Source organism: Rhinoderma darwinii, chromosome 8 (assembly GCF_050947455.1).
Source record: "Rhinoderma darwinii isolate aRhiDar2 chromosome 8, aRhiDar2.hap1, whole genome shotgun sequence".
In the NCBI taxonomy this organism is placed as follows: domain Eukaryota; kingdom Metazoa; phylum Chordata; class Amphibia; order Anura; family Rhinodermatidae; genus Rhinoderma; species Rhinoderma darwinii.
Genome location: NC_134694.1, coordinates 2400314 through 2425958, shown reverse-complemented (window position 1 = coordinate 2425958; position 25645 = coordinate 2400314). Strand labels below are relative to the sequence as shown.

The 25645-nt window shown below is 46.9% G+C and overlaps 1 protein-coding gene and 1 long non-coding RNA gene across 14 annotated transcripts in view; one reads left to right on the top strand and one right to left on the bottom strand.

Annotated features, from left to right (window-relative positions):
* Positions 1–25645, bottom strand: part of LOC142659011 (uncharacterized) — a 508111-nt gene that overhangs the window by 94633 nt on the left and 387833 nt on the right. For all 11 annotated transcript variants that reach the window (XR_012850248.1, XR_012850249.1, XR_012850244.1 and 8 more), the window contains one exon: positions 3840–3995. This is a non-coding gene — a long non-coding RNA (uncharacterized LOC142659011). The remainder of the gene's footprint in view (positions 1–3839; positions 3996–25645) is intronic.
* OLFM1 (olfactomedin 1) overlaps positions 1–25645 on the top strand; it is a 75516-nt gene that overhangs the window by 18000 nt on the left and 31871 nt on the right. For 2 of the 3 annotated variants that reach the window (XM_075834660.1, XM_075834661.1), the window contains exons 2-4: positions 7899–8048; positions 9086–9241; positions 18575–18794. In XM_075834660.1, coding sequence (XP_075690775.1) covers positions 7899–8048; positions 9086–9241; positions 18575–18794 — 526 coding nt within the window. Of the gene's footprint in view, positions 1–4602; positions 5205–7898; positions 8049–9085; positions 9242–18574; positions 18795–25645 lie in introns of those variants that run through there. The other variant, XM_075834658.1, reaches the window with a different exon arrangement.

Here is a 25645-nt window from a genome sequence, read left to right as displayed (position 1 = left end):
ATAGGTAAATCTGGATGGAATATGAGTAATGATCCTTCATAAGTAGATCTGGATGGAATATGGGGGCAGTAGTCTGTAATATGTCGATTTGGAGGGAATATGGGGGCAGTAGTCTGTAATATGAAGATCTGGAGTGAATATGGGGGCAGTAGTCTGTAATATAAGATCTGGAGGGAATATGGGGGCAGTAGTCTGTAATATGAAGATCTGGAGGGAATATGGGGGCAGTAGTCTGTAATATAAGATCTGGAGGGAATATGGGGGCAGTAGTCTGTAATATGAAGATCTGGAGGGAATATGGGGGCAGTAGTCTGTAATATAAGATCTGGAGGGAATATGGGGGCAGTAGTCTGTAATATGAAGATCTGGAGGGAATATGGGGGCAGTAGTCTGTAATATGTAGATCTGGAGGGAATATGGGGTCAGTAGTCTGTAATATGAAGATCTGGAAGGAATATGGGGGCAGTAGTCTGTAATATGTAGATCTGGAGTGAATATGGGGGTAGTAGTCTGTAATATGAAGATCTGGAAGGAATATGGGGGTAGAGGTCCTTGATATGTAGATCTGGATGGAATATGGGGGTAGAGGTCCTTGATATGTAGATCTGGAGGTAATATGGGGGTAGTGAGTTTTTATATGTAGATTGGGAGGGAATATGGGAGTAGTAGTCTGTAATATGTAGATTTGGAGGGAATATGAGAGGTAGCAGTCCTGGATAGCATATGAGTGGTTCCTGAGAATTTGAAGAACTCCCCGCACTTGTGACGGCAGGATGATGGCTGAGTGATCCACACGATGTGCGTGACCTAAACTAGATGCTGTGCGGATCCTATCTGGCTGTATTTACACCACATGGGGCCCAATGTGACGTATTTTCCACAGCGCACAACCTGTCCTTACTACACATCTTACATGTAGCCCCAAATATCCACACAATCTGGCCACGATATGAAGAGGGTTCCTTGCTTCATGTTACACCATGTAATCCTGCACACATGACACTTTATCTTCAGCCTCTGATCTGCACATATAATGAAGTCTTCAGGGGGGTCATTGTATCCGCAGGTAGTGGCCAGTGTTACACCAGTGCTCTGCAGCCTGTGGCACTCTGGAAACCACAACTCCTATAATGGATGTTAGCGGATGCTGGGATTTGTAGTCTCCCAACACTGGTGAGCCTGTTTGCAGACCACTATGACAATGCAGAATTTGGGGAATCAGAGGGAGAGAACTACAGGCGCAGAGCCCAGGGGAGGGTGACTTCGGCTGGGATCACATATGCGTCGGTGCGGCCGTTTGGAGCCTTCGTTGCAGATTCCATCAAATTTGACAATTGTTTTTTCCTGTAAAATGACCGACACCCTGCCAAAAACTGACGAAACACATTATAAGTCAATGGGTTCTGTTGGGCCCCGCTGTTTTCCGGCATGTGGCGGATCCATCATGGCATTGCATTTTGTTTTCTGCTCCTGAGAGAACAGAAAAACTAGCGCAGATGAGAACCGTACAGATAGAATGTCCTTGTAGCCAATGTTCTCGGGTGGGTTTTTACGCTGTGGGCGGGGCGGCAGGACAAGGCGCTCTTCCTTCCGTGATGTCATCAATTCATCGCTGTGGATTAGTTATTGGTTTCATCGATGACAAACAGGAGGGTTCTTTTGTGTTACGCTTTATATTGGGTTCTTGGTGCAGAATATTAAGTGTGCCAGTCATGTGCATGTCACTAGATAGATCCCCATGTCGTGCTACACAAATAGTACATGAACTGCTGCTCCACAAAAGGAAAATTCTCTAACGTGTAGAGGAAATTCTAGCCTTTCAGCTGCCAGATTCCCAAACGGAAATAAAATTTGAAATGAAATATCAAGCGCACAATCCATAATGAAGCACAGCAGACCGAGCTACTCAATGCTCCGGCACGGCCCCCTCCTAGTGTCCAGGACCCCACCGCTGCTGTAAGGTAGGGACGTGGTGGGCCGCCTGTACACACCGCACCACCACAGGTTACAGATAGGAGCAGTGTCTGTATCATCAATGATTGTGGGCAAATAGAGGATGATTTGTGCAAATAACTGAATTACTACAACCACCACCACCCCCCCCCCCGGCAATGTCAGCCAATCCGCAGCGCTTCAGATGTTGTGTAACTACAGATCCCAGCATGTCATGTCTGTGAACATTACTGGTCAACACAGAAAAAGATATCTATTGAGAATCGGGTCATAATATTAATGTAAATCTCATGGTCATTTGTTTTTCCTGATGAAGCCCAGGCCAGGTGCCAGCGCGGGCTCATGTGTTGTTTCTAGAACATGACTGATGTTGTATGGCATGATCATGGCACAGGGTAAACTTGCTGCATCTGGAGCTTCTGCCACATGAAGAAGCCGATCCGGCAGCAGAGGCTACAATATTGTGATTAGTTATCATTAATCCTAAGAATTGCTGCAAAGTTTACCTAAAAATATTTTATTTTCCCGCTGCTAAGTTTTCAGATTAGCCGCACGTTTTGTCCGATCAACCATTAATAAATGACCTCCACCGTCCACCGTCCATTTTCCTCTGTGATGGTCATGTCAGTACCCAGGACCATGGTAATCTGGAATTACCCAGCATGCAACAGAGAGGCCTCATGCACACAACCGTAAAGGTGTGCACAATCCATGACTATGGCAGGGACGGGCCACCGAGTGTCATCCGCGGGCCGTTTACGCTGGGTTCACACGAGCATGTTCTGTCCGTAAAGGACGGAATGTATTTCGGCTGCAAGTCCCGGACCGAACACACTGCAGGGAGCCGGGCTCCTTGCATCCTAGTTATGTACGACACTAGGAGTCCCTGCCTCGCTGCCGGACAACTGTCCCGTACTGTAATCATGTTTTCAGTACGGGACAGTTGTCCTGCAGCGAGGCAGGGACTCCTAGCATCGTACATAAGTATGATGCTAGGAGCCCGGCTCCCTGCAGTGTGTTCGGTCCGGGACTTGCGGCCGAAATACGTTCCGTCCTGTACGGACCGAACATGCTCGTGTGAATCCAGCCTTAGGGTATGTGCACACACACTAATTACGTCCGTAATTGACGGACGTATTTCGGCCGCAAGTCCCGGACCGAACACAGTGCAGGGAGCCGGGCTCCTAGCATCATACTTATGTACGATGCTAGGAGTCCCTGCCTCGCTGCAGGACAACTGTCCCGTACTGAAAACATGATTACAGTACGGGACAGTTGTCCTGCAGCGAGGCAGAAACTCCTAGCATCGTACATAACTATGATGCTAGGAGCCCGGCTCCCTGCACTGTGTTCGGTCCGGGACTTGCGGCCGAAATACGTCCGTCAATTACGGACGTAATTAGTGTGTGTGCACATACCCTAACATTCACGGACTGTTTACACACAAGAGTGGCATTGAGTTTAATGAGCCTGGACCGCAAATGCGGCCCGTAAAATTACATGTCCTATTTTTTCTGCTCTCCGGGCAATACATGGATCATGGAAAACACGATCGCGTGCATTGGCCCATAGGATATAATGTGCCATATACTATCCGCAATTGCGGATAGTATGCGGACACAAATGCACGGTCGTGTGCATAGAACTAAAATCCTGATGAAAACATCGGGCTGCAGTACAGATGAGAGGCAGCAGATGGCGCCATGTCACCACATTTCTCCTCTTGTCATTTGGCTTCCACTATTAATTATCCAGAAATAAAGAGACTTGGTATAGAGCCTCGTCCCTCTCATCAGCAGCTGGTGGGCTCTTGCCAGGGGGGCACTACCTGTGCAAGTACTTTCACTAGGCATGATTTAAATATATTATGTTAATGGCTCTCATACCTGTCCCTCTGTCAGGAACTGCAGCTTCCTCAGAATTCTTAATGTATTCCCTGATGGGGACCTGCAGAGCGCTCTTTACATCGATCACTGTCACACTTTAACTCCTTCCTTGCTGCGCTGCCCCCGGAGAATCTTCTGGAGCTTGTAAGGAGAGATCTGGAAGTAGTGGAAGTGGAATCCAATTAGTAACTCGCTACCAGTATTAATATTATAAAGCATAAAACTGGATATAACGAACCGCATTATCTGTAATGATGTATAAAATATTCCATGCGGACCCTTATACATAATTATTCCATAGAAAGTCGCTGTACGATAATGAACACCATAAACCGATGAGCTTGTAATATTCTATAGACTTCACTTCTTATCTTTGGGTTAACAGGCCCCATACTGACCCCTGCCGAAACAGCCCAGAGACCCTGCCCCGTTATTGAAATCAGTTTAGGGGGTCTTTAATAATTCAGGATAGCGCTGAGAGCAATGGGGGAGGGGATGGTTAGTCGTCCCCCATCCCAGTTTGGTACCCATGTGTTTTGCAGGAAGCTGCTCCATAAATATGTCGTCCGTTAATGATTCCTTTAATTCTAACAATTTTTTTGCATTAAGCTGCGATTTCACTGGGATCTTCTTTTTCCCTAAAATGCTCCTGTCCTTTGAGAGATGACAAGTAGAGGGAAGAGAGGAGGGGGCAATGGGAAGGCAGAGGGGAAAAAAATAATCTGACATCAGCTCGCGTTTTCTTACAGCAAACCTGCAGCCCCTCCTCCGAGCGATAATCCATCCCAAGCCTTCTCCTCATCAGTAAGTTGCATGTCAATCGCACAGCTCGGAAGGGATCTGGAGACTTGGTTGGAGCAGCAGGGAACGCTCTTAAAATAACCTCTCCCTCTCTTCCGGAAGAGGATCAGCGATTGCTGAGGGAGGATTGTGACCAAGAGGCAGCGGCAGCTTCAGGGAGAGGGGAAAATACAACCCACTCCTCTGCGCCTCTCACTCATATCTAGGAGCCGCCTGCAGTTTCAGTGTTTGTGGCGAGCGGCGGACGGAGAGAGATCGAGGCACGGCTTTTCCAGTACAAAAAGATGTGTAAAAAGCGCCTGGCTCTGCTGGACTCCTGGGAGGCACAGATGTTACCTGCAAGGTCCCTGCAGTCTAAAGCAACCAGCCCGGTCTGTACAGTATGAAGGTCTGGTGGAGGAAAGCCAAGCAGAGATGTCGGTGCCTTTACTCAAAATTGGGGTTGTCCTGAGCACCATGGCGATGATCACCAACTGGATGTCACAGACCCTGCCATCGCTGGTGGGTCTAAACACTACCAAGTTAACGGCGGCGAATGCTGGCAACCTGGACAGGAGCACCGGTGTAAGTTACCCAGGGGGGGGGGTTTGGGGGGTCACCCATCTGACCAGTAATTCATGTAAACCTTCCAGTCTAAGAGCCTTTGAAGGGTTAATCTGTTTAGTGGAGCACCAGAGAGACCTTGCTCCATCTCATTAGTTCTGAGATGCAGGAAATCATCATGAGATCAGATGTCAGGTTCTTTTTTAATGTATTTATATTTGTGCCTATGAGTGTCCTTCAGCTGAGGGTGTCGGGTCCTGGGGGGCGCTCTTCTCACAATGGAGGGCTGAAGCGTAAGATCATTGAATGCTCGTTATAGAGGTCGTCATCATGAGAGACATGAAACAAATGCTACAGTCTTCATTAGCATAGCAGGGAGACAGGAGCCGGCCGGGAGGAGGACGATGGAGGGCACACAGGAGCCGGCCGGGTGGAGGACGAAGCAAGAGATGGAGGGCACACAGGAGGTGGCCGGGAGGAGGACAAGGCAAGAGATGGAGGGCACACAGGAGATGGAGGGCACACAAGAGCCAGCCGGGAGGTGGACGAGGCAAGAGATGGAGGGCACACAGGAGGTGGCCGGGTGGAGGACGAAGCAAGAGATGGAGGGCACACAGGAGCCAGCCGGGTGGAGGACAAGGCAAGAGATGGAGGGCACACAGGAGCTGGCCGGGTGGAGGACGAAGCAAGAGATGGAGGGCACACAGGAAGTGGCCGGGAGGAGGACAAGGCAAGAGATGGAGGGCACACAGGAGATGGAGGGCACACAAGAGCCAGCCGGGAGGTGGACGAGGCAAGAGATGGAGGGCACACAGGAGGTGGCCGGGTGGAGGACGAAGCAAGAGATGGAGGGCACACAGGAGCCAGCCGGGTGGAGGACAAGGCAAGAGATGGAGGGCACACCGGAGCCGGCCGGGAGGAGGACGAGGCAGGAGATGGAGGGCACACAGGAGGTGGCCGGGAGGAGGACGGGGCAGGAGATGGAGGGCACACAGGAGGGGGACGAGGCAGGAGATGGAGGGCACACAGGAGGGGGACGAGGCAGGAGATGGAGGGCACACAGGAGCCGGACAGGAGGGGGACGAGGCAGGAGATGGAGGGCACACAGGAGCCGGACAGGAGGGGGACGAGGCAGGAGATGGAGGGCACACCGGAGCCGGCCGGGAGGTCACTTCCCTTCTCCTTAATAAACCCCTGTGAGGGCAGAAGTTCTCTAATACTAATAATATCTGGGATGATACAATGTTACCAAATGCTTTAGGTTTCTGGGACAAGGAGGTTTGTTATTATTGATGTACGGATCTCTCTGAACGTTTCACTCTCCCCCGAGTAGGTTTCATTTTGTGCAGACAATGAATTCATTCTCAGGATCCTTCTAAGGTGTTTATAGGTAATGAGCAGGAATGATACAGATGGAGCAGATCCCAGAGCTTCACCTGCCCCTCACAGAGTTAATGTTCGGTGGACGTCACGAGGCCTTACATTATAATATGAGTATAGTCCTTTTATATATATTATGAGGATAGTCCTATCATATACATTGTTACATTATATTGTGAGTTTAGTCCTATCATATACATTGTTACATTATATTGTGAGTTTAGTCCTATCATATACATTGTTACATTATATTGTGAGTTTAGTCCTATCATATACATTGTTACATTATATTGTGAGGATAGTCCTATCATATACATTGTTACATTATATTGTGAGTATAGTCCTATCATATACATTGTTACATTATATTGTGAGTATAGTCCTATCATATACATTGTTACATTATATTATGAGGATAGTCCTATCATTTACATTGTTACATTATATTGTGAGTATAGTCCTATCATATACATTGTTACATTATATTGTGAGTATAGTCCTATCATATACATTGTTACATTATATTGTGAGTATAGTCCTATCATATACATTGTTACATTATATTGTGAGTATAGTCCTATCATATACATTGTTACATTATATTGTGAGTACTGTCATATTTATATTACTATACGTGCAGGATCTGTTATCCCCAAACATCAAATATTTAGATGGTAACATTTTTGTTATAAAAAAAGTAAATAATGAAATTTAAATTGAAGATAAAACCCTTCTTTCCCTAGAACCCTCCTAACATGCAGAGTGGGTCAGAGATGTAGTATCTTTCCAATGAGGCCCCACACCGCCGCTCAGTGCCCCCGGCAGACGTTTTGCCTGGTGCCAGCCTTGTTGGCCGGGAGCCGCTGATATTGAGCAGCTTTTTCCATTGTGTCGTAAATGTCATTGCTCAGAGATCAGGCGATGTCGGGAAGAGGCTTTTATTCATTTTCCAGGCTGAGCCTATTATCTGAAGTCTTTCCTTTATCATGTTTAAGGTTTTCAAAGTTCTCATTGTATTGAAGGGAATTAGTGTTGTAGCCGCAATGATCTGAGCGGTCGTTCATTCCCCTATGATGTGTGGGACAGAGAGCTGACAATCCGTCCTGTCACAGTATATACCATGGTATAAAGGATATTCAGGGTAATACATTGTTAAAGTAATGAAACGGTATACAGCAGACTCAGTGTGACTCTCTGGTGTCAGCCGCAGAACAATCTCTGCACAGGCACCAGTTTTATATCATGGATTTTAATCCCTCCCCGCTCCTTCTTCTCTTGTAACAATATATATATATACTCATATCCATTTTTTTTTTGTCCTCTCCTCATTCCTAGGTTTTGCCAACCAACCCAGAAGAAAGCTGGCAGGTTTACAGCTCTGCCCAGGACAGTGAGGGGCGATGTATATGCACAGTGGTGGCTCCACAACAGACCATGTGTTCACGAGATGCCAGGACAAAGCAGCTCAGGCAGCTATTAGAAAAGGTAAGAGGCCATGGCCTGTCCTGTCTGCACTCGGGACCCGAACATAAGACTATCTGACAAGAAAGATTACGAAACCCTTAAAAATAATTAATAATGCAATGTACAATTGGGGCGGTTTTAAAGCAAAATAAATAAACGCAGCAGCGAGGGGTCAATGTGTGGACACTTGGATTGGGTGTGGAGAGGAAGGGGTTAAGGGTCATGATGAATATAGAAGGTGTAATAGTACCTGGTGGCTTCTGCCATAGTGATAGTTGTGGATGCTCCAGAGGGACGGTAATGTCATCAGCACCACTACATGTTCCCACGTTACCTGACAACTGGCATGGGAACTGGTTGTCAGCGAGCAGAATAGTGCCAAGCTCCTCCCTCCATCCATACAGGCCGTAAAAAATCCATTATGACCATCGCTTGCTCTACCAGGTCTCTCCGTGTATGAGTAAAATATATGATACCCCGATCTTGGGTGCACTCACCAATATAGACATGGGAGATATATTACGTTACCAACGTCTCTACTGGTAAATAACACACGTACAGAAGCTCAGATTTCTGTTCAATGATTCAACAACCCAGTATACATTAAAACCATGAGGGAAGCCTGAGCACTACAACCCTCATTGTCCTAAGAATAAAACTCCTGCATTCCGTAATACCTTGAGCTTCCGAGTCATGCGATGCCAGAAGTGACCACATTTAGGGTCCTTTTAGGGGTGAACATTTGATGAGTAATGATATATTAGGTCCTCACATATTACTGTGATGTCATTGACTGTTGGATTCTCTCCATTGAGTCTCAAGTGGCATATTACACCCAGTGGTATCCAATAAAGAGTTAATATAATGAGATTGGTGGGGCTGTAGTAGGGTGAACTATTAAGAATTATTCCAGTAATAGCTCATAATGGAGGTGTCCTTCTGTTTGTCTTTCCCATATTGATGTGATTTATGTTGTACTGCGCCATGGCAGATGATGGCGCTATGTGTGTCACTCTTATTATGGCGCTGACGTGCTGTGAAACGCTCTTTCTTCCCAGGTGCAGAATATGTCACAGTCCATAGAAGTGCTGGACAGGAGAACTCAGAGGGACCTGCAGTATGTAGAGAGGATGGAGAATCAGATGAAAGGCCTGGAGTCCAAATTTAAACAAGTGGAAGAGTCTCACAGACAGCACCAGGCAAGACAGTTCAAGGTGGGTTCCCTTCTATGAATGTAGACATAGACAACCTGTAATACTCCAGCTGCTGATTCACTACAAGTCCCAGCAGTCTCTAAGACTTAGCCGCTGACATTTACCAGCAATGAGGCTTGTGGTCGTACAGCAGCTCTAGCACTGCACAATGTCTATGTAAGGAGACTCCCTACAAATATTTAGTGGAAAATCATATCCACGGTCTGGTAAAGAAATCAATGGATCACGTCCTGCTGCTTTATAGTGAGAATTCAGTCATTTGTTTCCCGAAGACTTCATTTGTCTCTTGGGTTTCTCCAATTACAGATAGGAAAGTTATAAATCTGAGCTCACATCTCCCTGCATCCCTTTCCTCTTCGGAAACTGCAAGTTTCTCCCAAAATTACCTCCCTTCAAGACTAAACGTATAGAAGAGGAATCGATGATTAGACGCCTCTATAACGTAGCAGGAGCGGTCCAGCAGTGATCATCCGGCTGAGGATAAAAATGGATGATAAAATATTTGGTCGGTGTCTCCTTTCTTTAAATGTCATTGATATTTGCTCAGGGTAATGCTGAAAGTCGATTATATAGAACAGAATATTAGACTCTGCAATTCTTACTGAGACTCTTCCAGGAAAAGGGGGCAGAAATCACAAACTCTGCATCATAAACCTAAAAGCACAATCAAAACTCCAGTATCTACTTCTCCTATAATGCATGAATAACCATCTAGCAGCCATAACTAACATTCACCATCTCATATACTGGGACATTCAGCTACAGTCCCCTTTAGACAACCGTATTGACATTGACCGTCCTCAAGACCAATGTTCAAGTACTAATTTGCTTAAAGGGATTGTCCAGTTGAAAAAACAAAAAACATACCCCCTATTAGGGAGATCAGGTGAAATACAGTGGGGTCCCCTGTTTAGGCTCCTCATCTCTTGGTCAGAGTGGAGAGCGGTTAGATAGAGTGAATCTGGAGGACCTGTCCGGTATTACACAGACAACACATTGATATGAATGGAAACTGTGTAATGCTTCATTTCTCCTGTGGTGGCGCTGCAGGGAAACTGAACAATTACTGCAAGATTCTCCACTGATCACAGCTGATCGCTGGGAGGAGGAAACTTTTTGATTAGCTTATTGTCAGGTGACGTGTCTAAAAAGTAGGGATTGTCCAAAGCAGAAAACCCTTTTAAGCGGGTGAATTGATCCCCCTAAATGAGGCTAATCATCTCGTTGCCAGACCATAGAGTACAATGGGTGAACCGATTTCCTGAATGATTGTTCCTACTTTCACAAACTTACCACAATTTGTCCTTTGTATCCCTATTGCGGGAGAATCATTAATGCCTAAAACTTAAAAATGAGATGAACACTTCAGTCTTTAATTGTGAGGAACACAAAAAATATGAACAATCCCATTCCTATACGGTTCAGCTCCCATAAACGCAAGACAAGAATTCCATGACACGCCTCAAACCCAACTGAAGCCCCCAGCAACTTTATAAGAACTGGGAGCCCAATGCTTGGCAAAGTCAAAACCTGTAGATCAGTAACGTTTGTGAGACTCCACGTAAAATGTCACCGCTGGTTAGTGGTGGAAATGCGTGACTGTGAAGTACAACTTTCCAGCCCGATCTTGCCGCCACAGCCGCTTTACATTGAATGGATTCCAGAGACTGAGGCTTTATGCTTCCCACTCCTCTGGGATCTATGGCTCAGAATTAAAATGCTAAATGTGAATAGACGGTTAATTCTGTTAAAGCTGCAAGTCGACATTTATTAGTTCTGAGTTATTGGCAAACACAGAATGCAAAAACAAATCTATGATATGGACACCTCATTAAAAAAAAAATTCAAGCTTAAAGTGTATGTTCACTTGTAAATATGTCTTACAGTTTATATATAGAATTATTCTAAATAAACAGAGCGGTCACTTTAACTACATTATATTACTGATCCTGTACTGAACATAAGTTACAGCTTGTATTAAGCTCCAGAGCTGCACTCACTATTCTGCTGGTGGAGTCACTGTGTACATACGTTACATTACTTATCCTGTACTGATCCTGAGTTACATCCTGTATTATACTCCAGAGCTGCACTCACTATTCTGCTGGTGGAGTCACTGTGTACATACATTACATTACTTATCCTGTACGGATCCTGAGTTACATCCTGTATTATACTCCAGAGCAGCACTCACTATTCTGCTGGTGGAGTCACTGTGTACATACATTACTTATCCTATACTGATCCTGAGTTATATCCTGTATTATACTGCAGAGCTGCACTCACTATTCTGCTGGTGGAGTCACTGTGTACATACGTTACATTACTTATCCTGTACTGATCCTGAGTTACATCCTGTATTATACTCCAGAGCTGCACTCACTATTCTGCTGGTGGAGTCACTGTGTACATACATTACATTACTTATCCTGTACTGATCCGGAGTTATATCCGGTATTATACTCCAGATCTGCACTCACTATTCTGCTGGTGGAGTCACTGTGTACATACATTACTTATCCTATACTGATCCTGAGTTATATCCTGTATTATAATGCAGAGCTGCACTCACTATTCTGCTGGTGGAGTCACTGTGTACATACGTTACATTACTTATCCTGTACTGATCCTGAGTTACATCCTGTATTATACTCCAGAGCTGCACTCACTATTCTGCTGGTGGAGTCACTGTGTACATACATTACATTACTTATCCTGTACTGATCCTGAGTTACATCTTGTATTATACTCCAGAGCTGCACTCACTATTCTGCTGGTGGAGTCACTGTGTACATACATTACATTACTTATCCTGTACTGATCCTGAGTTATATCCTGTATTATACTCCAGAGCTGCACTCACTATTCAGCTGGAGGAGTCACTGTGTACATACATTACATTACTTATCCTGTACTGATCCTTAGTTATATCCTGTATAATACTCCAGAGCTGCACTCACTATTCTGCTGGTGGAGTCACTGTGTACATACATTACATTACTTATCCTGTACTGATCCTGAGTTACATCCTGTATTATACTCCAGAGCTGCACTCACTATTCTGCTGGTGGAGTCATACCTCCCAGCATTCTCTGTTTGTTCAGTGTCTGCACAGCGCTTGCTCTGATGATTTGCTTACTGGGAAATGTTGACTTTACACTAAGCACTGTACAATCATCTGATGTAGGAAAAACTAATTGCCTCCCTACACCATATGAGCTCAGCTAAACTCTTAGGGGAGTGTCTACCAGCAGGCTTGCTGACTGTTTCTAATAACAACCAACAGAATTAGGTAATGCAACTCTTTAAAATAATACAGGCTGTAACTTAGGATCAGTACAAAACAAATAGTTTAATATATTTACAAAGGCACTTCGATTTATAAACAGATAATATCTATAATATAAACTGTGAAATTGGTGGACATGACTTATCAGCTACTAAGGACTCATTCAGATGAGCTTAAGGAGCCTCGCACACGAGCATGTTCGGTCCATGATATACGGTCCGTAAGTGGGCCGCATTTCCCGGACCGAACACACTGCAGGGAGCCGGGCTCCTATAATGATAGATATCTATGACGCCAGGTGTCACTGCCTCTCCTGTCCTGTAACATGACTACAGTACAGGACAGGAGAGGCAGGGACTCCTAGCGTCGTACATAACTATGATGCTAGGAGCCCGGCTCCCTGCAGTGTGTTCGGTCCGGGAAATGCGGCCGACACACGGCCCAAACACGCTCGTGTGTGAAGCTCCTAAAACTTGTCTGTGTGCTGTGGGGCCATTCACACATGCAGGAGTTTTCACGCACCTACGTGCACATGGAAGTCAATGGGTGCGTGAAAATCACGGAGAGCGCGCGGATGCACATCCGTTTGAGGTGGGTGATAACGCGCATCAATTCAATTGAAAAATAAAAAATATGTGCTTTGACAGTGCGTGAAAAACACATCCCACTCGCAAAGCAGACGCAATAACGCAACGCACACGGACAAAATTTACAGTCTAGTGTTGTTACTATTCATTTACAGTGTATTAATTTATCACAAACTGCGTGCAATTATATATAATATAGAGACTGCGGAGGACAGAATGATGATATGGAGACAAGGCTGAAAAGCATGTAAAACACATGGGGGGGGGGGTCATGTAACTGCCAAATTCAGAAGGCCACAAGAGGACCCCCCCTCCCTTCTCAATTAGGTTGAAAGGAAACATCTCACTATATATTGACCCTTCAGCATCGACTCCATTCACAAGATGAAGAATTTCGGATAGTGAGGCGGCCTCATGTGCAGATAATGAGGTTGGAGAGACCAATTCTTCAGCAGAATGAGGTGTGACGAGGCGTGACACTTGTTAATTAGAGGGAATGGATGTAAGCAGGCCTGGCGTGACTAAATAACACGCACTTATGGCCATTTCTCTCTACTAATGGGTCAGATAGGAATCTGCTGGTGCTGATAAATGATCATTATATCGCAGCAGTCACCCCCAGGTACATGGGGCCCCCCCTGGTTTTATGTTGAAGCGTTTCATGATTAGACTCGGCAAAAAGTAACACAAAAACGCTGCAATTAACTTCACCGAAGACCGAACAAGGACATAAACATCACACACATTCACATTACATACCCCTTACAGGTTCCTATTGTCAGAATATTATGGGGCTCTCAGTGGCTGCAGCTTATGAGAACCCGATACGCATGGGGGGCACAGTGTTTACAGTCAGCAGCACCCGGGGGGCAGCGAGTCATGGAGAAGTGACCCGCACAGTGTCCCACTATAGTACTAACCCTATGATCATCTATAGCAGCCGAGGCCACAGCCGCACATAAAACATGAAGACTTTCTTTCTAATCCTTACAATATAAATAGGACTTTTCAGAACTGCCAGTCCCCATTCTTTCACCTACAAACATCATTGCAGATTGTGAACGCTCTCAGATGGCGCGACACAATGACAATAAAGCTCTCCGTATAGTAATAAAAAGAACGAAATGTCAGTCATGCAGCATTCCCATGTGCCGGCCCATAAAGCTCACACCGTATCGCAGCAGGCTGTAAAGCACTCGTCTGCATTCACATCTCATCTTCAGTGCAGCTCGTCCTCCCTGTGAGACGACACATCTAGGTGAACGGGAACTGCTTGCTCTGCATAACTAGACTGCAGGACTCTATTCCCACCTACGTGCCAGCCTCTATACCCACCTACTTGCCAGCCTCTTTACCCACCTATCCGCCAGCCTCTATACCCACCTACCTGCCAGCCTCTATACCCACCTACCTGCCAGCCTCTATACCCACCTACCTGCCAGCCTCTATACCCACCTACCTGCCAGCCTCTATACCCACCTATCCGCCAGCCTCTATACCCACCTATCTGCCAGCCTCTATACTCACCTACCCGCCAGCGATAATACCCACCTACCTGCCAGCCTCTATACCCACCTACCTGCCAGCCTCTATACCCACCTACCTGCCAGCCTCTATACCTACCTACCTGACATCCTTTTTAGCCACCTACCTGTCCGCCTCTATTTCCACCTGTCACTAAGACACCTACCCGCCAGCCTCTATACCCACCTTTCTGCCAGCCTTTATGCCCACCTATCCACTAAGCTCATTGCCCAGCTTCTAAACCCACCTCTCCTCCAGCCTCTATGCACACCTGCCAGCCTCTATGCACACCTACCTGCCAGCCTTTATACCCACTTATCCACCAGCTTCTACAGCCACGTCTACCTGTCAGACTCTATATCCCCTATCCGCCAGTCTCTATGACCTCCTATCTGTCGGCCTCTATGCCCGCCTACCTGGCCGACTCCATGTCCAACTTCCTGCAAGACTTTATACCCACCCACCTGCCAGCCTCTATAGACACCCACTGCCCAGCCTCTACACACCCACCCAACCGCAAGCCCCTAAACCTACCTACCTGCCTTAATGCCCACCTATCTGCTACCCTCTAAACCCATCCACCTGCCAGGCCTCGCACTTACCCTATAATTTTCAATTTCATGCATTTACTATAAGTAGCACGGATTTTCTCTGGTGGTTATAGAGTCTGTACCTGTTCTTCAGTCTAAGAACTAGTAAAGACTTGCAAATCTCACAGTGCTTCAAGCTTAAAGGGGTTCTCCACCTAATAGAATAATCTAATTGATACTACAGTCATAGATTGGGAATGGCACAGATTCACTACTGCCCAGCACAGTGCCAATCCAGCTGGGCCCTACAAGACAGGGGGTGTCTCTTATTAGGAAATGGTTAAACCAGTAATTCCACAGTATAATGTTGTTATCGGAGGTCATCCCGTTAGTGGAATCTACTGCCGTCCCCTCTGGGTGTCCATTAAAGTTGCACTTTACTGTAGTTTGCAGCAAATCTAGGGCATCCACCCCACAGATCAGTCATTGCTCTCCCCCTTTGGATTAGAACATTTAATAATGGAAAAACTATACAAGCAATTTCCTTAGAATATGTGAAATGTTGCTCCAGAGTTGACGCTTCTCTTCAGATTAGAAAGAGGGGGCATCGTGGCTCAGCTGGTGGAGCGTCCACGGCTGATACCAATTACAACATCTGCAGCTAAGAATAGCAGCCGGAATAATAATGGAACAGGAGGAAACTGATAAAGTTTAGCCGACCAGGGTCAAGTCTGAAAGATTCAGGGAGGACGTCACTGTCACTTCCTCCTGTTTAATTGCTCCCACTGGGAGAGCAGCGGAGCCTGGAGAAGACGGCTGGTATTAGAGGGGCATCGTACATCAGCCACTCCATGACACTATCCACAGACGGGGAACGCGTTTTGGTCATGTAATGCGCCCAGATTCCTGCACTGTACGTCTGGATAAGCAGGTGACCCCAGTGCTTTACATCTGTCCAGCTCCTCTTCCGAGATCTGTAGGACTCCATGTTATTCCAAATACAGACTGGTAGAAGCCATATATATATATCTCAATATAAGGCATTGCCAAACATAGAACTAGAGGCCTCAGGGGATCTTGACCTACTTCTGATTCCTACCCAAAGTAGTCAATAATAAACTACCCGGTCCCCCGAAACTACGTCATGTACTTCTAAATGGCGGTGCTCTCTTATACCTCTATACGATGCATCATATTAGAATCACTGGGTAAGGCCCCAGGCACACAGCCGTAATTTTAATCCATAATTATGTACCGTAATTGCAGATCAAACTACGGACCTATTAATTTCTATTTCCCACTTCCGGAAGGTGTCCGGGCCATTGATATGACCCGCAAAAAAATAGGATATGTCCTATTTTTTTATTTTACGGACCGTGCTCCCATACTTTATAATCGGAGCAAATCCGGGTGACTGTCCGCGGACGGCCGTGCCCAAGGGGCCTAAGATGCCTGCAGAATTGTTGGCTGCCTAGTGTTTAGGTCTTTGATACAGATATTGAGGTAGACACACATGTAAATGGGACACTCATCTGTGCAGTTCTTTTGAAATGCTCAGCTCCATCATTCATCATCAGGAAGAGGCGCAGAATTTCATTATCTCGGAGTCCCGCACCTTCATGTAGGGAATAGCTCGGTGCTACTATCCAGACTGAAGTCAACACATTGCTCGGTCCTGAATTGTAGCGTCACTCTGATCATCACTTTCCAAATATTTATCATGTACTGGATCCTAAGCTGTAAAATGTGTTCTACTCCAGTCACATCCAGAGCTGCATTCCCCATTCCGCTGGTTTCTGACGTTTATTGTAAGTAGAGAGCACTGTGGGAGATGTAGTCTTTACAACATGTTCTGTAGAGCAGTACAAAAATCTGCCTCACCAGAATGAAAGCCAATTATAACACCCCAGCGAAACTGCTCGGGGTGTGTCTGACAGCACGGTGATGACAGAATCCAAGCGGCAACCTCAAAAAAATAGTGAATACAAATTTGGAAGTGATTGGAGGTATAAAACATTAGAACATGAGTGAAGTAGTTAGAAAATGATTTAATAGATGATGTTCTTACCATGACACTGATTTATGTGCTACGTTTTATATAGAACAGATGAGAGACCATGAATAATTATTACTAAGAGTTTTTGTATATATTTAGAGCATAACAAGGGGGGGGGGGTTGCTCTAAAACGCAGAGACAATTTCAAGGTCAGACCCACATGTGCCTCCTGCCCCGTGATCTGCAGTAGAGCTTGTTGGATTAGACGTAGTGCTACCCTGGTGTTTCCTACTGTATTTATTTTTTTACAAGTAGCAGAACCCATCCCGGCAGTAGAAAGAAGGGAATTGATTTTTCTCAAATGCTTCCTTCTCTGCTGAGATTCCAAATATATGGAAGGTAACACAGAGCATGAAAAGGGCCCCAAGAAAAAAACAGAGAATGATACACAGTAACTAGCTGTACCATAGCGCCCCCTATCTACATCATGTGTTCAGGAGCCTCACTTAGGGAGAGTTGACACGTAGCAGCCACGACGTGGCAAAAAAAAGCAGTGGCGACTCGCTGCAAATCAGCGCGGATTTCAAATCGATTGTTAATGGCCGTGCGGCTTTACAGGTTACCACAAAACCGCACGGCCATTAACCACCCATTGTAAAACCGCGCTGATTTGTGGTGTAACCACATGGAGGCGCGGTTTTTGGACTGATCGCGGCCGCTACGGGTGACATCCGGCACTGGAAGGAAACTTGTTGATGATTGGAGATTAGTGCTCAGACTCTTCACCAGTATTTCATTTTCTTGATTACAGGGCTAACTTAACATGCAGTGACTGAAGAGGCAGTTAACTCCTATGTTACCATGAAAGAGACACACAGCAGTTTGGGCACCAATCAGAAATTTCTCTTTTTTTTTTTTTGCCTCTTTTTTTTCTTTTCTCTTATTTTTGTAATCTTTATTCTCCCAATTAGAGCTATTTCACTAAGGAACGTTGAACACGTTGAATCTTCCTTTGCATGCGAATGTAGCTGCATTTCATGAAGAATTTTTAACCCTTGTCAATGTGTTCTACCTTTTTTTTTTTTTTAAATGAAAAAAAATCTTTGTGTATGTGTTTTAAAAAAAAAACAAAAAAACAAAGAAGCATGTAACCATAAGATGTTGCATTTGGAAAAAAAAATGACTAATAAAGGCCTTTCCCAAATAAGTTGTATTGAAGATTTTTTAATCTGGTATTTGACAGAACTCTCATGGCACCATTATCTTGTCTGAGGGGTATTTGCACACTGACCCATGTAGGCAGGGAGGGGCAGGGATAGTATAGGGGCAGGATAGGCACAAGGGCAGGGCAGGGTGTTGCCAAGTTTTGCATGCAGAGCACTGAACCAGCTTATTTTAACCTTGCAGGCAATAAAAGCGAAAATGGAGGAACTTAGGCCTCTGATACCAGTGTTGGAAGAGTACAAAGCCGATGCCAAATTGGTATTGCAGTTTAAGGAGGAGGTCCAGAATCTGACGTCAGTTCTAAACGAGCTTCAGGAGGAGATTGGCGCCTATGACTACGAGGAACTGCAGAGCAGAGTGTCAAATCTTGAAGAAAGGCTTCGTGCATGCATGCAAAAATTAGGTAGGCTCAGACCTGTCACGGTGGCAACAGCCTGCTACCTCCATCTCCAAACACCCATAACCGTAGCGAGCGGGCAGCTCCCCGAGGCTCAGTCACAGAACAGCATTGGGTTATTTGCTTTCTGTTGACCTTTATCATATATGTGAAGTTTAGTTAGCAAAACACTAAGATTATGGGTTAAACACTTTTAGTGGGATGCTAATTTGATACAATGTCAATGTGCAGATGAAGCAGAGCTGGGTTTGTCATTAAGGCCAATAAGGACTGCTAAAGTTTATTCGCAGTACAGTAGAACATCTCAGATGAAACACTGTGCCAAATGACAAACTCAGCTCATCTACATCACAATTATTTTTTCTGAACTGGGAAAATCGATTATTGGCTTATAAAATGTGATGTGTTCTTACGTTCCAGTCCATCTAACCCGCTGTGGAAGCTCCAGTTTGTGAGATGAATTTTACTCCAATACAATATGTGGCCACGGTGCCTCGTACCCATCACGTAACTAGTCTAAATATTATTTAAAATCCATTATATGGCTTCTGTCACCGGGACGGGTCATATAAAATCACTCACGCTGACACAGGCGGCATTATGAACGTTATGAAAGTGTTGACCTTTCTTGTGGTTTGACAATGTTTTCCAGTGCAGTTCATTTAATGATGATTCAATGGCAGTTCTTGCTGACACCGCTGTGACCACTCACGCAGGTCACCTTCATCCAAAACCACAGCGCTGCCAAAACTGAACTGGAAAAAATTGAGAAGAGCAAACACCAAATCAGCAGATACATTCTCAAATATGTGGATAGAGCCGGGATAAGGTTGTTTTTTTGTTATTTTTCTGAAGACGATCGCTTAATCTGATTGCAATGATACAATGTTTTGTTGTGAGGTCAGTCACATTACACAGTCCAGACGCCTCTGATAGACAAGGTCATGGTCAGAAGACTTATCACACAGACGCTATCCAGAGGTTACTCATTATGGAGGGTGTGGTAAGACTACCTACTAGAAAGGACCCCAATTCAAAGGAAAATGCTGGGAGAGGGGGTACAGGCTGCTGGAAGGTGAGGGGGTGACACTGTCCTCTAATAACATATATTACAGAGGCTGCAGGCAGGAGAGGGGGTACAGGCTGCTGGAAGGTGAGGAGGTGACACTGTCCTCTAATAACATATATTACAGAGGCTGCAGGCAGGAGAGGGGGTACAGGCTGCTGGAAGGTGAGGAGGTGACACTGTCCTCTAATAACATATATTACAGAGGCTGCAGGCAGGAGAGGGGGTACAGGCTGCTGGAAGGTGAGGAGGTGACACTGTCCTCTAATAACATATATTACAGAGGCTGCAGGCAGGAGAGGGGGTACAGGCTGCTGGAAGGTGAGGAGATGACACTGTCTTCTAATAACATATATTACAGAGGCTGCAGGCAGGAGAGGGGTACAGGCTGCTGGAAGGTGAGGAGGTGACACTGTCCTCTAATAACATATATTACAGAGGCTGCAGGCAGGAGAGGGGGTACAGGCTGCTGGAAGGTGAGGAGGTGACACTGTCCTCTAATAACATATATTACAGAGAGGCTGCAGGCAGGAGAGGAGGTACAGGCTGCTGGAAGGTGAGGAGGTGACACTGTCCTCTAATAACATATATTACAGAGGCTGCAGGCAGGAGAGGGGGTACAGGCTGCTGGAAGGTGAGGAGGTGACACTGTCCTCTAATAACATATATTACAGAGGCTGCAGGCAGGAGAGGGGGTACAGGCTGCTGGAAGGTGACACTGTCCTCTAATAACATATATTACAGAGGCTGCAGGCAGGAGAGGGGGTACAGGCTGCTGGGAGGTGAGGGGGTGACACTGTCCTCTAATAACATATATTACAGAGGCTGCAGGCAGGAGAGGGGGTACAGGCTGCTGGAAGGTGAGGGGGTGACACTGTCCTCTAATAACATATATTACAGAGGCTGCAGGCAGGAGAGGGGGTACAGACTGCTAGAAGGTGAGGAGGTGACACTGTCCTCTAATAACATATATTACAGAGGCTGCAGGCAGGAGAGGGGTACAGGCTGCTGGAAGGTGAGGAGGTGACACTGTCCTCTAATAACATATATTACAGAGGCTGCAGGCAGGAGAGGGGGTACAGGCTGCTGGAAGGTGAGGAGGTGACACTGTCCTCTAATAACATATATTACAGAGGCTGCAGGCAGGAGAGGAGGTACAGGCTGCTGGAAGGTGAGGAGGTGACACTGTCCTCTAATAACATATATTACAGAGAGGCTGCAGGCAGGAGAGGGGGTACAGGCTGCTGGAAGGTGAGAGGTGACACTGTCCTCTAATAACATATATTACAGAGGCTGCAGGCAGGAGAGGGGTACAGGCTGCTGGAAGGTGAGGAGGTGACACTGTCCTCTAATAACATATATTACAGAGGCTGCAGGCAGGAGAGGAGGTACAGGCTGCTGGAAGGTGAGGAGGTGACACTGTCCTCTAATAACATATATTACAGAGGCTGCAGGCAGGAGAGGGGGTACAGGCTGCTGGAAGGTGAGGAGGTGACACTGTCCTCTAATAACATATATTACAGAGAGGCTGCAGGCAGGAGAGGGGGTACAGGCTGCTGGGAGGTGAGGAGGTGACACTGTCCTCTAATAACATATATTACAGAGGCTGCAGGCAGGAGAGGGGGTACAGACTGCTGGAAGGTGAGGAGGTGACACTGTCCTCTAATAACATATATTACAGAGGCTGCAGGCAGGAGAGGGGGGTACAGGCTGCTGGAAGGTGAGGAGGTGACACTGTCCTCTAATAACATATATTACAGAGGCTGCAGGCAGGAGAGGGGGTACAGGCTGCTGGAAGGTGAGGAGGTGACACTGTCCTCTAATAACATATATTACAGAGGCTGCAGGCAGGAGAGGGGGTACAGGCTGCTGGAAGGTGAGGAGGTGACACTGTCCTCTAATAACATATATTACAGAGGCTGCAGCCAGGAGAGGGGTACAGGCTGCTGGAAGGTGAGGAGATGACACTGTCCTCTAATAACATATATTACAGAGAGGCTGCAGGCAGGAGAGGGGGTACAGGCTGCTGGAAGGTGAGGGGGTGACACTGTCCTCTAATAACATATATTACAGAGGCTGCAGGCAGGAGAGGGGGTACAGGCTGCTGGAAGGTGAGGAGGTGACACTGTCCTCTAATAACATATATTACAGAGAGGCTGCAGGCAGGAGAGGGGGTACAGGCTGCTGGAAGGTGAGGGGGTGACACTGTCCTCTAATAACATATATTACAGAGGCTGCAGGCAGGAGAGGGGGTACAGGCTGCTGGAAGGTGAGGAGGTGACACTGTCCTCTAATAACATATATTACAGAGGCTGCAGGCAGGAGAGGGGGTACAGGCTGATGGAAGGTGACACTGTCCTCTAATAACATATATTACAGAGGCTGCAGGCAGGAGAGGGGGTACAGGCTGCTGGAAGGTGAGGAGGTGACACTGTCCTCTAATAACATATATTACAGAGGCTGCAGGCAGGAGAGGGGTACAGGCTGCTGGAAGGTGAGGAGGTGACACTGTCCTCTAATAACATATATTACAGAGGCTGCAGGCAGGAGAGGAGGTACAGGCTGCTGGAAGGTGAGGAGGTGACACTGTCCTCTAATAACATATATTACAGAGAGGCTGCAGGCAGGAGAGGGGTACAGGCTGCTGGAAGGTGAGGAGGTGACACTGTCCTCTAATAACATATATTACAGAGGCTGCAGGCAGGAGAGGGGGTACAGGCTGCTGGAAGGTGAGGAGGTGACACTGTCCTCTAATAACATATATTACAGAGAGGCTGCAGGCAGGAGAGGGGGTACAGGCTGCTGGGAGGTGAGGAGGTGACACTGTCCTCTAATAACATATATTACAGAGGCTGCAGGCAGGAGAGGGGGTACAGACTGCTGGAAGGTGAGGAGGTGACACTGTCCTCTAATAACATATATTACAGAGGCTGCAGGCAGGAGAGGGGGGTACAGGCTGCTGGAAGGTGAGGAGGTGACACTGTCCTCTAATAACATATATTACAGAGGCTGCAGGCAGGAGAGGGGGTACAGGCTGCTGGAAGGTGAGGAGGTGACACTGTCCTCTAATAACATATATTACAGAGGCTGCAGGCAGGAGAGGGGTACAGGCTGCTGGAAGGTGAGGAGATGACACTGTCCTCTAATAACATATATTACAGAGAGGCTGCAGGCAGGAGAGGGGGTACAGGCTGCTGGAAGGTGAGGAGGTGACACTGTCCTCTAATAACATATATTACAGAGAGGCTGCAGGCAGGAGAGGGGGTACAGGCTGATGGAAGGTGAGGAGGTGACACTGTCCTCTAATAACATATTACAGAGGCTGCAGGCAGGAGAGGGGTACAGGCTGCTGGAAGGTGAGGAGGTGACACTGTCCTCTAATAACATATATTACAGAGGCTGCAGGCAGGAGAGGGGTACAGGCTGCTGGAAGGTGAGGAGGTGACACTGTCCTCTAATAACATATATTACAGAGGCTGCAGACAGGAGAGGGGTACAGGCTGCTGGAAGGTGAGGAGGTGACACTATCCTCTAATAACATATATTACAGAGGCTGCAGGCAGGAGAGGGGGTACAGGCTGCTGGAAGGTGAGGAGGTGACACTGTCCTCTAATAACATATATTACAGAGGCTGCAGGCAGGAGAGGGGGTACAGGCTGCTGGAAGGTGAGGAGGTGACACTGTCCTCTAATAACATATATTACAGAGAGGCTGCAGGCAGGAGAGGGGGTACAGGCTGCTGGAAGGTGAGGAGGTGACACTGTCCTCTAATAACATATATTACAGAGGCTGCAGGCAGGAGAGGGGGTACAGACTGCTGGAAGGTGAGGAGGTGACACTGTCCTCTAATAACATATATTACAGAGGCTGCAGGCAGGAGAGGGGGTACAGGCTGCTGGGAGGTGAGGAGGTGACACTGTCCTCTAATAACATATATTACAGAGGCTGCAGGCAGGAGAGGGGGTACAGGCTGCTGGAAGGTGAGGAGGTGACACTGTCCTCTAATAACATATATTACAGAGGCTGCAGGCAGGAGAGGGGTACAGGCTGCTGGAAGGTGAGGGGGTGACACTGTCCTCTAATAACATATATTACAGAGAGGCTGCAGGCAGGAGAGGGGTACAGGCTGCTGGAAGGTGAGGAGGTGACACTGTCCTCTAATAACATATATTACAGAGAGGCTGCAGGCAGGAGAGGGGGTACAGGCTGCTGGAAGGTGAGGGGGTGACACTGTCCTCTAATAACATATATTACAGAGGCTGCAGGCAGGAGAGGGGTACAGGCTGCTGGAAGGTGAGGAGGTGACACTGTCCTCTAATAACATATATTACAGAGAGGCTGCAGGCAGGAGAGGGGTACAGGCTGCTGGAAGGTGAGGAGATGACAATGTCCTCTAATAACATATATTACAGAGAGGCTGCAGGCAGGAGAGGGGTACAGGCTGCTGGAAGGTGAGGAGGTGACACTGTCCTCTAATAACATATATTACAGAGGCTGCAGGCAGGAGAGGGGTACAGGCTGCTGGAAGGTGAGGAGGTGACACTGTCCTCTAATAACATATATTACAGAGGCTGCAGGCAGGAGAGGGGGTACAGGCTGCTGGAAGGTGAGGAGATGACACTGTCCTCTAATAACATATATTACAGAGAGGCTGCAGGCAGGAGAGGGGGTACAGGCTGCTGGAAGGTGAGGAGGAGACACTGTCCTCTAATAACATATATTACAGAGGCTGCAGGCAGGAGAGGGGGTACAGGCTGCTGGAAGGTGAGGAGGTGACACTGTCCTCTAATAACATATATTACAGAGAGGCTGCAGGCAGGAGAGGGGTACAGGCTGCTGGAAGGTGAGGAGATGACACTGTCCTCTAATAACATATATTACAGAGGCTGCAGGCAGGAGAGGGGGTACAGGCTGCTGGAAGGTGAGGAGGTGACACTGTCCTCTAATAACATATATTACAGAGAGGCTGCAGGCAGGAGAGGGGGTACAGGCTGCTGGAAGGGGAGGAGATGACACTGTCCTCTAATAACATATTAGAGAGAGGCTGCCGGCAGGAGAGGGGGTACAGGCTGCTGGAAGGTGAGGAGATTACACTGTCCTCTAATAACATATATTACAGAGGCTGCAGGCAGGAGAGGGGGTACAGGCTGCTGGGAGGTGAGGAGGTGACACTGTCCTCTAATAACATATATTACAGAGGCTGCAGGCAGGAGAGGGGGTACAGGCTGCTGGGAGGTGAGGAGATGACACTGTCCTCTAATAACATATATTACAGAGAGGCTGCAGGCAGGAGAGGGGGTACAGGCTGCTGGAAGGTGAGGAGGTGACACTGTCCTCCAATAACATATATTACAGAGAGGCTGCAGGCAGGAGAGGGGGTACAGGCTGCTGGAAGGTGAGGAGATGACACTGTCCTCTAATAACATATATTACAGAGAGGCTGCAGGCAGGAGAGGGGGTACAGGCTGCTGGAAGGTGAGGAGGTGACACTGTCCTCTAATAACATATATTACAGAGGCTGAAGGCAGGAGAGGGGGTACAGGCTGCTGGAAGGTAAGGAGGGGACACTGTCCTCTAATAACATATATTACAGAGAGGCTGCAGGCAGGAGAGGGGTACAGGCTGCTGGAAGGTGAGGAGATGACAATGTCCTCTAATAACATATATTACAGAGAGGCTGCAGGCAGGAGAGGGGTACAGGCTGCTGGAAGGTGAGGAGGTGACACTGTCCTCTAATAACATATATTACAGAGAGGCTGCAGGCAGGAGAGGGGTACAGGCTGCTGGAAGG